The sequence below is a fragment of the Belonocnema kinseyi genome, chromosome 4 (assembly GCF_010883055.1).
Source record: "Belonocnema kinseyi isolate 2016_QV_RU_SX_M_011 chromosome 4, B_treatae_v1, whole genome shotgun sequence".
In the NCBI taxonomy this organism is placed as follows: Eukaryota; Metazoa; Arthropoda; class Insecta; order Hymenoptera; family Cynipidae; genus Belonocnema; species Belonocnema kinseyi.
In genome coordinates, this window is record NC_046660.1 from 48,688,120 (window position 1) to 48,699,512 (window position 11,393).

At 26.1% G+C, this 11,393-nt stretch overlaps 1 protein-coding gene across 1 annotated transcript; it reads right to left on the bottom strand.

Annotated features, from left to right (window-relative positions):
* Nucleotides 1–3,320: 3,320 nt before the first annotated feature.
* LOC117170879 (carbonic anhydrase 6-like) lies at nucleotides 3,321–5,975 on the bottom strand. Its single transcript, XM_033357922.1, has 3 exons — nucleotides 5,868–5,975; nucleotides 3,528–3,761; nucleotides 3,321–3,437 (listed from the first exon to the last, which is right to left on the bottom strand). The coding sequence occupies exons 1-3, from the start codon at nucleotides 5,973–5,975 to the stop codon at nucleotides 3,321–3,323; spliced, it is 459 nt and encodes a 152-aa protein (XP_033213813.1).
* Between the last annotated feature and the right edge of the window lie 5,418 nt (nucleotides 5,976–11,393).

The following is an 11,393-nucleotide window of genomic DNA, read 5'->3' on the forward strand; positions in this document are numbered from 1 at the left end:
GCGGACGTTAACTTTAATGTGATCCCAATAACTTGAAAACTTTTGGAGATAAATATTGATGAAATTTAGCGGGCTTGCTTCTGCTAATAATATTTTCAAACTGACCAAAGATTTATTAACAAATTTATTGCATTTTTTAACAATCCATATTATTTTAAAAATCGGTTTATAGCAAAGTTTGTTTGATTAAGAAAAAAATGATGAAGCGGGGAAAGCGATAGGATATGTATGCCAAAAAATTTTCATTCCCTTTTGCAGCTCAAAAAATTTCCATTTCGAATACAAGATTTGATTTGTCTGATTTGTCATTGTGTTTTAAAAATTGTTTTCATTATTTTGTAATTTTGTACTTTTAGTAAATTTCTATTTTTAAAGTGATCAAAACGGAAACTTCAATTAGTTCATTATTTTTTCTGTATGATTTCAATTAAAAATTAAATTAATTTACAATTTTTTAATGTACTACTAATGTATCATTTATTATTATAAAATTAGTAAAAATTTAACTCAAAACATTTTAGAGCACTGCGAAATGAAATTATTCATATTAGACAAAGCTGATTTGTAATAAATAATACGTTATTATTTTAAGTTTAGAATTAACAAATGTCAAACATTACAATTTTTAATTAAGATGATACGTTCTATCATGTCTCCAGTTGTGTTTAATAGAATTTCATCATTTTTCTGTGGAACTATTTTTAACGTTAATAAATGAAATTAAAGTACATAAGGTTTGTAAATAATTACGTTCTTTCATTCTGGGGTGAAATAGCCTGTTTACACATTACATAATACTAACTTCGTTCTGCATCGTTTATAGACGTAGCATTTTTATTTTTTTTAAAAAGTTAAAAAATTAATAGCAAGTTAATTTTTTGAATTCAGCTCGGGACATATTATTACAAAAAGTTTGTCAAAACTAGAAAAATTCTGTCATAGTGCCCTATAAGATTTGAAAAATAGAAAGGCTAAACTTCCCAAAAAACAAAACTAAACGGTTTAATTGCCTGATTATGTGGAAGAAAATGGATTAAACTGTCCAATGAAACTGAAAAAAGGATCCAAACTGTCTCAAAATACTAAAAATGGTGACTTTAAACTTTTCCATAAAATTAAAAAAATAGGAAGTTTAATCCTTAAAAAAACTTGAGGTCAAACTGCCGGACAAAATTTAAAAAAAAAACAAAGAGGCTAAACTGCCCCAAAAAGGAAAAATTGTCAAACTGCTTCTCCAGAACTGAAAATATCAGGGAAATAAAACATTGAAACAAATTGAAAAAAATTTACTTGGTAGAAAATCAAAATTTATTTTAAAAATTTGTACTGCTAGTTAAAAATCATCTTTGTTCAATATTCATCACTTTATTTGACAATTTATGAGATCTCGTTAAAAACCCAACCCTTTTTTGAAAACTATATTTTTAGGGTTAAGTATTAGTTTTCTAAATTGAAAATTTAGAAAACTGTTTTATTTTTTTTTTAAATTTGATGTTTTCAAAAGTGAAATATTTAATTTCTTGAGAAATAATTTTTTCCGTTTTTAAAATTTCACTGTTTAGTAAAAAAAAATTTATGCTTTGAAGAAAATTGTTGCTTGGAAATTTGTCTTTTTTGATAGAAAAATAATCTTCTTGTTGACTTCTCATCTTTTTCATTAATAATTTAAACGTTTTATTACAAATTTGAACATTGTACTGTTTGGTAAAAAATTCATATACTTGGTTCAAAAATTGATCTTTTAGTTAAAAAATTAATGTTTTTGATCAAATTTTATATTTACAGTTTGAGTTACAAATTAAATTTCAAACTTTTTTAGTTGGGAATTTAATTATTTAGTGCCGAATCAATTTTTTTGTTGAAAAATTAATATTTCATTTTGGAAACGTTATTAATTGATTTCCCACTTATTTATCAAATTAATAATCACTTTTAAAATGCACAATTTTTTAAAAATTAAATTCGTATCCTGAAATTTGTATATTGCTCAGTTTTGAAAGCATATGAATGATAAAATATTGATTTTTAAGTCTCTAAATTTATAATTCTTCAATTCAAACAATTACAATGTTTTACATGTGGAATGTTGTCATCATACAATTGTTCAGGTTCAAAAATTCTAACTAATTGAATTTTCAAGGCTACTTTTTCAAAATTCGTAAAATTTTTCAATTTGATTTTAATATAGTGTCGAATGTTGAAGCCTCTAAAATAAAATGTATTGTATATTATTATACTATTATATTATTATATATTATATTATTATATATTTTACATTATTATTTTCTGTTTAAAATTGATAAATTTCGGATCTGATTTTTCATTTTAGTTTAGATTATTTAATATCATCTTTATTAGAATTTGTATGTGATCCCCAACTCTGGTCTATGCCTCCAGACTATTGGTTTTTTAGTTCTACTGCGTCATAGAAAATGCTAAAGTATTAAAAATATATAAAGAAAAAAATCAAATTCATAAACAAAAATAAGAATTATTTAATACTTGTGAGAACAGTATTCTGCACGATCATTGTTTTTTGAAATTTTTTGAAGTTGGTAAGTTTCATTGATTAGATAAAATTTCCGTCGGGGATGTCAATATTAATGGCATTTAATTGTGCACAGGTAAATTTTGAAGCCCATAGAAGCCACTATTTAAATTATAAATTTCATAATTTGACATTGTCTAATAATAATAATAATGCTGGCCTTCAATACTTAATCAATTGTTATTATATCTCTAATTTCAATCTATTTATATTCATTTTTCTACCAAATTCAATCACAAATTACGAATTACGTCAAACTGTTTAAGATCTTTCAAGAAAATGTGAGATTTACACAAGCCGTAAGGTTGGCTTATCTGCCCATTTTAGCAAAGTCCTGAATTGTGCAAAATTTATATTCAAATATTTATTTCTTTATCAGAACTGACCTGGAGAAACTGTGCTTACAAAAACTGCATGGGAAAAACAAGTAAAAGTATTACCTACTACCAGAATCAGGTACTCGGTTGGTAATAATTTATACCCAGATGGGAACTATCGGGTGTATGCTTGGAATAACTCAAATAAAAATATAACTATTGCAGCCCAAGACTTTATTCCATTTTATTATTCAAATTAACATTCTTGTTAGAAATTTAGATACAAAACACCCATAACCATACTATCTACCCTTTACCGTCTGCAGCCGGATTTTTATTATAAGCGCTCGCATTTGCTTGTCCGTTTTGCCAGGTATAACGAAAACTGCAGAAAACCTACCCCGAGGTTAGCCGCTAACCGACACTTATTAGCATAATCTATTAGATCATGTTTATTAGTCATGGCTACCCTGAAGATGCACCAGATGAGGTTGGCGTCCGTTTAGAGCCTGGTAAGGTCTAACATTCGACACGTCTTCCTCTGCCAACTTTATTTTCCTGAATGCATTTACCTGAAAGAAAAATTACGAATTTAAAAAAACTTTGTGAATGAAATTTCACATCCATTTTTGTACATAATTTCGAGAAATATAGATACTTACCAAATTCTTATTCGTAGGGTAATTAGGTTGAAATTCTATCCAAATCACAGATTCGGAGCAAGGGGGATAATCTAACGAGCCTTTGTAATAGTCAAATGGCGGTTGACTTTTATTTAGAATACTTTCAAATATTGGAATCGCACGAATCACTGCTGTTGAATTTGGGGATTGCACCTTATGTAAATTTTTTACGAGATTGTCAAAAACATGGTCATTGAAATCAATCAGTCCGGTCTGAAATTTCAAGAATGTGTCAATTATATTTGATTTGGCATAGTGACATACCATGATAAAAAAATTTTCAATAAATTACAAAGAACTAAAACTTAGGTGATCAGAAAGCTGCAAATTAAATTAAATGCCTGGCAGAAAAAATAAAACGAAATTACAACTTAAATACATTTTTTGTTTAAACCTTGTACTTTATTTGTATATTTTTCGATTTTCCTGCAGTTCTAATTTTCTTCAAGAATTTAAAAAAGGAAAAAACTACATTATTAGCCGGTTTCACAGACAAACAATTTTTTTTTATTTAGGATGGAAATATTTAGAATATAACAATGGGATAATTCTGAGTTAAGTTGAGCGAACGACAATTTTACAAAACAACTTCTATTTCTAAACGTTGAAGAAATAGTATTCTATTCGTTTTTCATCTTATATAACATAAAACAATCTTTTAATGTAACACTTGGATATTCCTATATGATTTTGTAGCTTTCAATTCTTGTATATGCATTTTTGCGTATATTTTCGCGGGAGATTAAAACTGCGATAAAATACAAGAAAGTACACATACGTAGAAAAACTGTCCGAACAAAAGGGAAAAAGCAACATCCCTCTTAGTACAGTTTTTTAATATTTGCAAGTTTGTAAAATATTGTATTATTTTATTGTGTACTGAAGATTAAAAATTTTATAAAATAATTAACATTTTTCCAATTTATTGTTAAGGCTGTGGTAGTAGGGTGGTCCAAAAATGCATTGAAAAATTTGTTTGCATGCTAGAGGGAAGGATACCCCTAATTCCATTCCAAGTCCGAAAAAAGAAAGTCCCTCAATTTTTATATATTTTTTTTTTATTTTGACAGGTGCCAGTTCTAACTTGAAGTTTCTCAAGTAAAATGCATGGGGACAAATCACTTTTTTGAGTTTTTAGAATAATTTTTTAGGGGTTGAAAAAATGTGACGGGAAAGAATGGAGGCATGTAGAGAATTATCCAACAAACAATTGCATCTATTGCACATATAGCTTTTAAACCCCTAACACATCCCCACAAGTACCTAAAAACTACCCTTAGAACAAAAAATATCAATTCTTCACGAAATCGACCTTTTGAAAAATGTATTCTCGTTTTTCTTTTCTTAAAATTGTTGATATTGGTCTAGTGGAATATTTATTATCATTGGAAAATTGATTTTTTATTATTAAAAAAATTGGAATTTGTTTCAATAATTTTTTTCTCGAAAATTCCTTTTCCTCCCTAAAGACTATTACTATTAGTGTAGTGAAATATTTATTAGCATTCGTTTATTCATTGTTTCAACAATTAAAAAAAAAAACTTTCCCTAATAATTATTGCTGTTGGTCTACTGGAATATTTATTAACATTAGTTAATTAATTTTTATTTTTCTAAACAAATGGAATTGGTTTAAATATATAAATTTTTAAATTATTAATATTTCTTCAGTGGAATATTTATCAACATTTTTTGATTAGCTTCATTTAGAAAAATTTTTTTAACACAAATTATTACTTAAATTTAACAGATAAATTAATTATTATTAAATAAATTTATCAATCAATAATTAATTATTGCTGATAAATATTTCACTAGACCCACAATAATAACTTTTAGTTTAAAAAAATTCGAATCGAAATTATTCAAACTAATTACATTTGTTTAAACAACTGCAAATTAATAAACCAGGTGTCAACTCCATGTGTCTGATACATAAAATTCTTCGTTAAATAATTCTCAACGGGCCCCCATACTTTTCCGTCACGTTTTTTTCAACGTTAAAAATTATTCCAAAAACTCAAAAAAGTGATTTCTCCCCATGCATTTTACATAGGAAACTTCAACTCAAAACCGCTGTTAAAATCTAAGAATAAAAAATAAATAAAAATTAGATAATTTATTTTTTTGGATTTGGAATGAAATAGTTCACGTCTGTATATTTTTTTTAATTTTAATGAACACAACAGTTAAAAACAACCATGGTAAAATTCTGAAAGGTGCAACTGGAAAGAACTGTAAAAAAGTTTCTTAAGTTCCCTCTAATTTTCTCATATTAAATTGTTTCAATACAATATTTGTTTAGTATTTTAAACTTACACTGAATGCCACTTTGAGTCCTGCAAGACCGTCCTTTTGTGATTGAGCATTCTTAAATGATTTTAAATCTTTTTTATAAAAGTAAAAGTGCATCTCCATGTCCGTCATGATAAGCTTATTGTCAAAATAATTTCCCTCAGACCACTGTTCATTCGTTTCGTTGAAAAATATTAATAAAAATGTTATTATCATTATTACGATCTCTAGAAAAGGTTTCATCAATTACTTACTAAATTTAAATTACTGCAAAGATTACTAATCCATTTATAAACCGAATTTTCGACTTAAATTTTGAAGTTTCCTTGTTGATTTGAAAAAAAAATTAAATTGAAATTCTGCAGAATTATTAACCTTGAATGGGTAAGGTGAAATATAAAGGTGAGTAAGCAATTCTTTTGTTTTCATTTCGCCTATTTACGGCTTTCTTAATATTTCATTCAGATTTTGTTTTAAAAGTTCAAAATGCTATAATTTTGCGTTTTATTGAAAAACGTTTTTATTTTTTATTTTGTTTTAAGTTCAAGTAGTAAATGATACTAGTACAATTAGCATTTTTGAATAATTTGAATTTAGAGTGTTTAAAAAACGTATGCAACACATACCGCTTTTGGGGCCCAATGAAAAGTAATTTTTTCAAATACATAATTTCCGTGAAGGGGTCCGCCACTCATTTTTGCTGCTTCCCCAGGCCATTTAGCTTTTAATTCTACTGTGTCATAGGAAAAGTACAAAAAAATGTATTAAAAAATTAGGCAAAACACAATTCATAAATTAAAATAATAATTGTTTCATAGCAGTATGTCCAGTATTCTTAATTGTCATTTTTTTCGGTAATTTGTCAAAGTTTGTTAGTGATAGTTCTTCATCATTATCTGGAAAACCCTTCTGGCCTGGTTTAAAAATGATGGGAGATTGCTGTTTTCCGTTGCATTTTGAATATTTTTTGCCCCAGTTTGTAGCATCTTTATAACTGAATGCATCTGCAAAAAAGAAACATAATTAGTGGCAGTTTATTGCAAAAATCCATGGCCTAAAATGTTTGGTTTTTTACAAAAAGTATAAAATATATTAAGAACATTTTCTAAAATTTAACTTACCTGCTCGTAAAATGAAACTTAAAAGAATAGTCGCTATCAGATATCGCTGGATCATTTTTAAATCCACTTTCTTAAATCCTACCTTACTTCTTTCGCGATTTACTTGAAAATAAAGAAATTATTTAGTCTACTAATCGAATGCTAGTATCAGGAATGAGAAATTCGCTCTTGAAAACACGACTTTATATAGGTTGATATTGTTATCTCTCCTATCTTTTTTTTCAAAGTTTATTATGCATGTCATTCTGCTGTGAATTTAGTTTCCCCTTGCTTTTAAAAGTTCGTCAAATTTAAAATTTAGTGATATCATCCAGGAAACACACTGGATTCTCCATTGGGGACAACCGCACACCAGTCTACCCCGAAAAAAACACACATTGACTTTATCCTTCACATTCTTTGTGCCAGACTTTTCTTATTTCTTACATGTTTCGATGAAAATTAACTATTTTTAAGGCTTAAATCATCTCAAGTTGAAAGCGTTTTTTCATTTAATTGAATAGGATTCCAAATAATTATTTGTTAAAAACATGGATCTGATATCATTTCATTTTTTTTCTAGGATTATAATTTAAACTTTTGAAACTTTCAATTCTAAAAACTAGCTGTGAATTCAATCCTAAGAGTTGCCAATTTATTTGTATTTATATTCATATAGCACTTTTCTTCCCGCTGGGAATGTATTTTCTTCATCATAAAGGAAGAATTTGTAATTTTTTAAATAATATACAAACTACAGTTTTCATTATGATAAATTTAACAAAAGAAACTTACAAAATAATACAAAATTATAATTATAATTATAATATTTAATTTAAAAATCCAAATCCAAAACTCTTTTTTTATTCATACTTCAAATTTTATTTATGTCATTTAAAAAACTTTTTTTGATTAAAACAGATGTTTGAAATATTTCGATTGTGCATAACTTTCTTAATCTTCAATAAAGTATATTAATATTATAGGTCAATCGATTTCCCTTGAATTAGAAAATCTTTCAAGTTATTGCATCAATTTTGAATGATGTAAATGAGATAATGTAACTATAAAAAACCAGTTCTTCCAGTATCATGCATTGGCAAAGCTGCCTTACTGTCCAATAAAATGTATCAATATTGTAAGTCTTCGAATTAGTCTCGAATAAACACATCTTTTTTGTGATCACATAATATTTATATTATGAAAATGAGAAATTTTTATTATAAAAATAAGTTTTTAATATATAATGCAAATGACTATAACTTCCTTGTCCTTTAATAAAATGTATTGATTTTATAGTTCCATCGATTCGCATTAACTAAGGTGTCTTTTTTATTCTTGTATCAACTGTGAATTATGTTAAAGAAAAAAGTTTTATTATAAAAAACCGTACTTTCAAATATTATGCATTACCATAGCTTTCTTGCTCTTCGAATAAATATCTGAATATTTTAGGTTAATCGATTCACGTTCAACGAAGAAATCGTTTTTATTTTTTTTAATTGTAAAAAAAAAACTTTGTCTATTTTTTATTCTTGTATCAACTTTAAATAATAATAATAAAAAATGTTTTACTATACCTGTTTTTTCTTTCAAGGCTTATTTTGAAAATGCTCAAACTCAAATCTCTTATCTGACTTCCAAAGCACTTTTTCTAATTAAAAATTATTATTTTTAAAGTTTGGATACCTATTTAAGTTCAACATTATTTGCTGTGGAAGACTTTGTAAATGAATAATTCTGTTGTTATTACGTGGTTTGAAAATAATTGTTTGTTAAAAGAAATTTTGTTTTTGCAATGAATTATCTACTGCCCATCAGCAAATAAAAAGCTTTAATAATATGCGAAGAGTTTTTCGATCTCCACAATATCTAAAAAACTGAAATGCATGATAATATAAAAATTACGAAAATAATTGTTTGTTCCAACATATTTTTCTAGAGCGCATGAAAAGGCATTTATTTATCTATTCCAAATTTACTATGCTGCTTAACGTTTTGATTTTTTTAGGAACATAAAAATGTTTTGCATGTAAATTATTATTGTTCTTAACAAAATTATATATACTTTTTTTCAAAACAATTAATATTAAATGTTTATACGAATTGCTCTCCAAAAATCTGAAAATAATTTATTTACGTAATACATATATCCCAGTAAGTGCAATAGATGATTATTTCTTCTTTTCAACTAATTTCTTAGCCTATATCTTCGAACAAGAATGAACTGATACAAAAATATGAAAAAAATTATTTATTTTAATGAACCGCATACTGTATGGTTTTTCGCTAAGATAAACCTTATTCCAGAGAAATTTTTTTTCGACAAAAAAATACAAACCCGCAATGGACTACCTCATAATGTTATCGGGTCTATGTTTTCTTCCTCGTCATTTATTTTTAATCCAAATAAAACGAAAAAAAATCGAAAATTCAGATCGAGTTTCGGTCACTTTTTGAATACATCTATTGAGGATCCTCATGCACTGTTTATTCACAATCGTGGTGATGTCTTTGATCAATTTAAAATTATTACATGTTTAATTATGAGATTGTTCATCAATTTAAAGTGCATAATTTAATTTAATCTGTACATTTCTAATCGTGCATTTCGAACCATAACATTTTTTGTAGTATTCAGTTTTTTTTTATTACTCTTTCTGTAATATTAAACTTTTATGCAAATTTAATTTCATCTTCTTTAATGCAGGTTTTCAATTTATAATTGCGCGATTTAAAGCGAATTTATGATATGAAAATTCAAATTTCTGGGAAAACTAAATATTTTTATTTCATTCTTCAATAAAATTTCTTAAGATTGAAAGCTTCTAAAAAAATATATTCACTTTAAAATGAGTTATAATAATAAAAAGGACAAAAGGTGTTATCGTTTGGCGTTTTTTAAAATCATTTTCTGGGCAAAAAATTTTAACTTAATACATTTTTAGAAAATAATTCTTTAAAACTTTCTACAGTTTTGAATATCAGAATTAAAAAACCCTGTTTCATTTTGAAACGGGTAGAGCAATATGCATTCAAATTAGATACAGATTTCAACTTTTGATAAATTATAAATTAATATTTTGACTTTAAAATTAATAAAATTCCATTTTTTTCTAAATTTGAATTATTAGAAATCAGAAGAATCGTTGTTTTCATATGTTTTGCATCGATAAAAGATTGAGTTTTATAATCGGTTGTATTGCTGTTTGAAATTGATTGAAGCTGGTGTGTTTTCTTAGATTTATTAAAATGTTTTTGAGGAATTTCAATATTTATGGGAGATTTATGCTTCATATTACATTCTAAAAATTTTAGACCATCTTCAGGATCAAATGTAGGATTAAGAAAAAATAAATAAATTTTCAAGTTTTATGAATAAGAACCACTGTTTCAATGGTAAATAGTATGCTTTAAATTGTTTTAATAATTAACGCTGGCAATTATTATATGTTCGAATATAATGATTTCTTTAATTTTTATCTATTTATTTTTATTAGCCTAGAATATTAAATCAAAAAATTTTAATTACTCTGAAATTTTTTACTTTTCTCAAAAACAAGTACAGTTACAAGACAATAAAAAAACTAGTTTTTGTACATTCTCAAACAGTCCCAATTTGAGCACTATTTATATTGAAATTTATAATTATCATATTATTTTCCAATTGTTTTTCAAAATTTGAAATTTAAAATCTATACACAGAGGAACAGATATCATCGAAGAAAAATAAAATTTGAAGGGCTTACTACTGCTGTGCGATATCGCAATATTATCCACCATCATAATCAGCTACTCGAAAACGTACTTCTAGATTTAATCTTTTTATAGATCGGATAGGAGAAAAGGTATTAGTAATAGTTTATACCTAGATGCGCAATAATGAGAATTTTTAGAAAAAGGAATATTTTTAATTAAAGGAACTTCTGCTTTCCATGCTTTAAAGTTAAACTTTTGGAGAATTTTTTTTTTTTTTGTAGATTTGTTCATCCTTGAAACCGTTTTTCCTACTTTCCGCCAGAAAAATCTTCCTAATCGCAGCACATCATTAGCTTTGACTATTTTTTTTTCTCTTTTATATTTAAGAGCGAGTTTAAAATAAGAGAAAGTGATTTTCATTTTGTCTACAAATTCTAATTTATTCAGGTTTAAAAACCACTTCTTTAAATTGTTACAATTTTAAATATCTGATTTTCAAGCAGTCATTAATTCTAAAAACATCACGATAAAGCTTATTCAAATTGGCTAAAGCTTCTTTGAGATTTCAAATTTTAAACATTTAATTTTTAGTTTAGATGCTTAGAAATTATAAAATTTCTGTATCAAGTTGACTTTTGCGTTTTATTGAATCTCGTAGTGTTTCTGTGGAATTATTTTTCACGTAAATAAACTGAGGTGACATAGATTTAATCTATAAATAACTTTGTTTTTTTCATTTTAGGGTGATGAA

Excerpts from the sequence above, each read along its gene's own strand:
- LOC117170879 (XM_033357922.1), bottom strand. The coding sequence starts at position 5,975 with ATGACGGACATGGAGATGCACTTTTACTTTTATAAAAAAGATTTAAAA. Across the intron at positions 3,762-5,867 it reads GACTCAAAGTGGCATTCAGT|ACCGGACTGATTGATTTCAA; the intron begins GTAAGTTTAAAA and ends TTGAAATTTCAG. Across the intron at positions 3,438-3,527 it reads ACCCTACGAATAAGAATTTG|GTAAATGCATTCAGGAAAAT; the intron begins GTAAGTATCTAT and ends TTTTTCTTTCAG.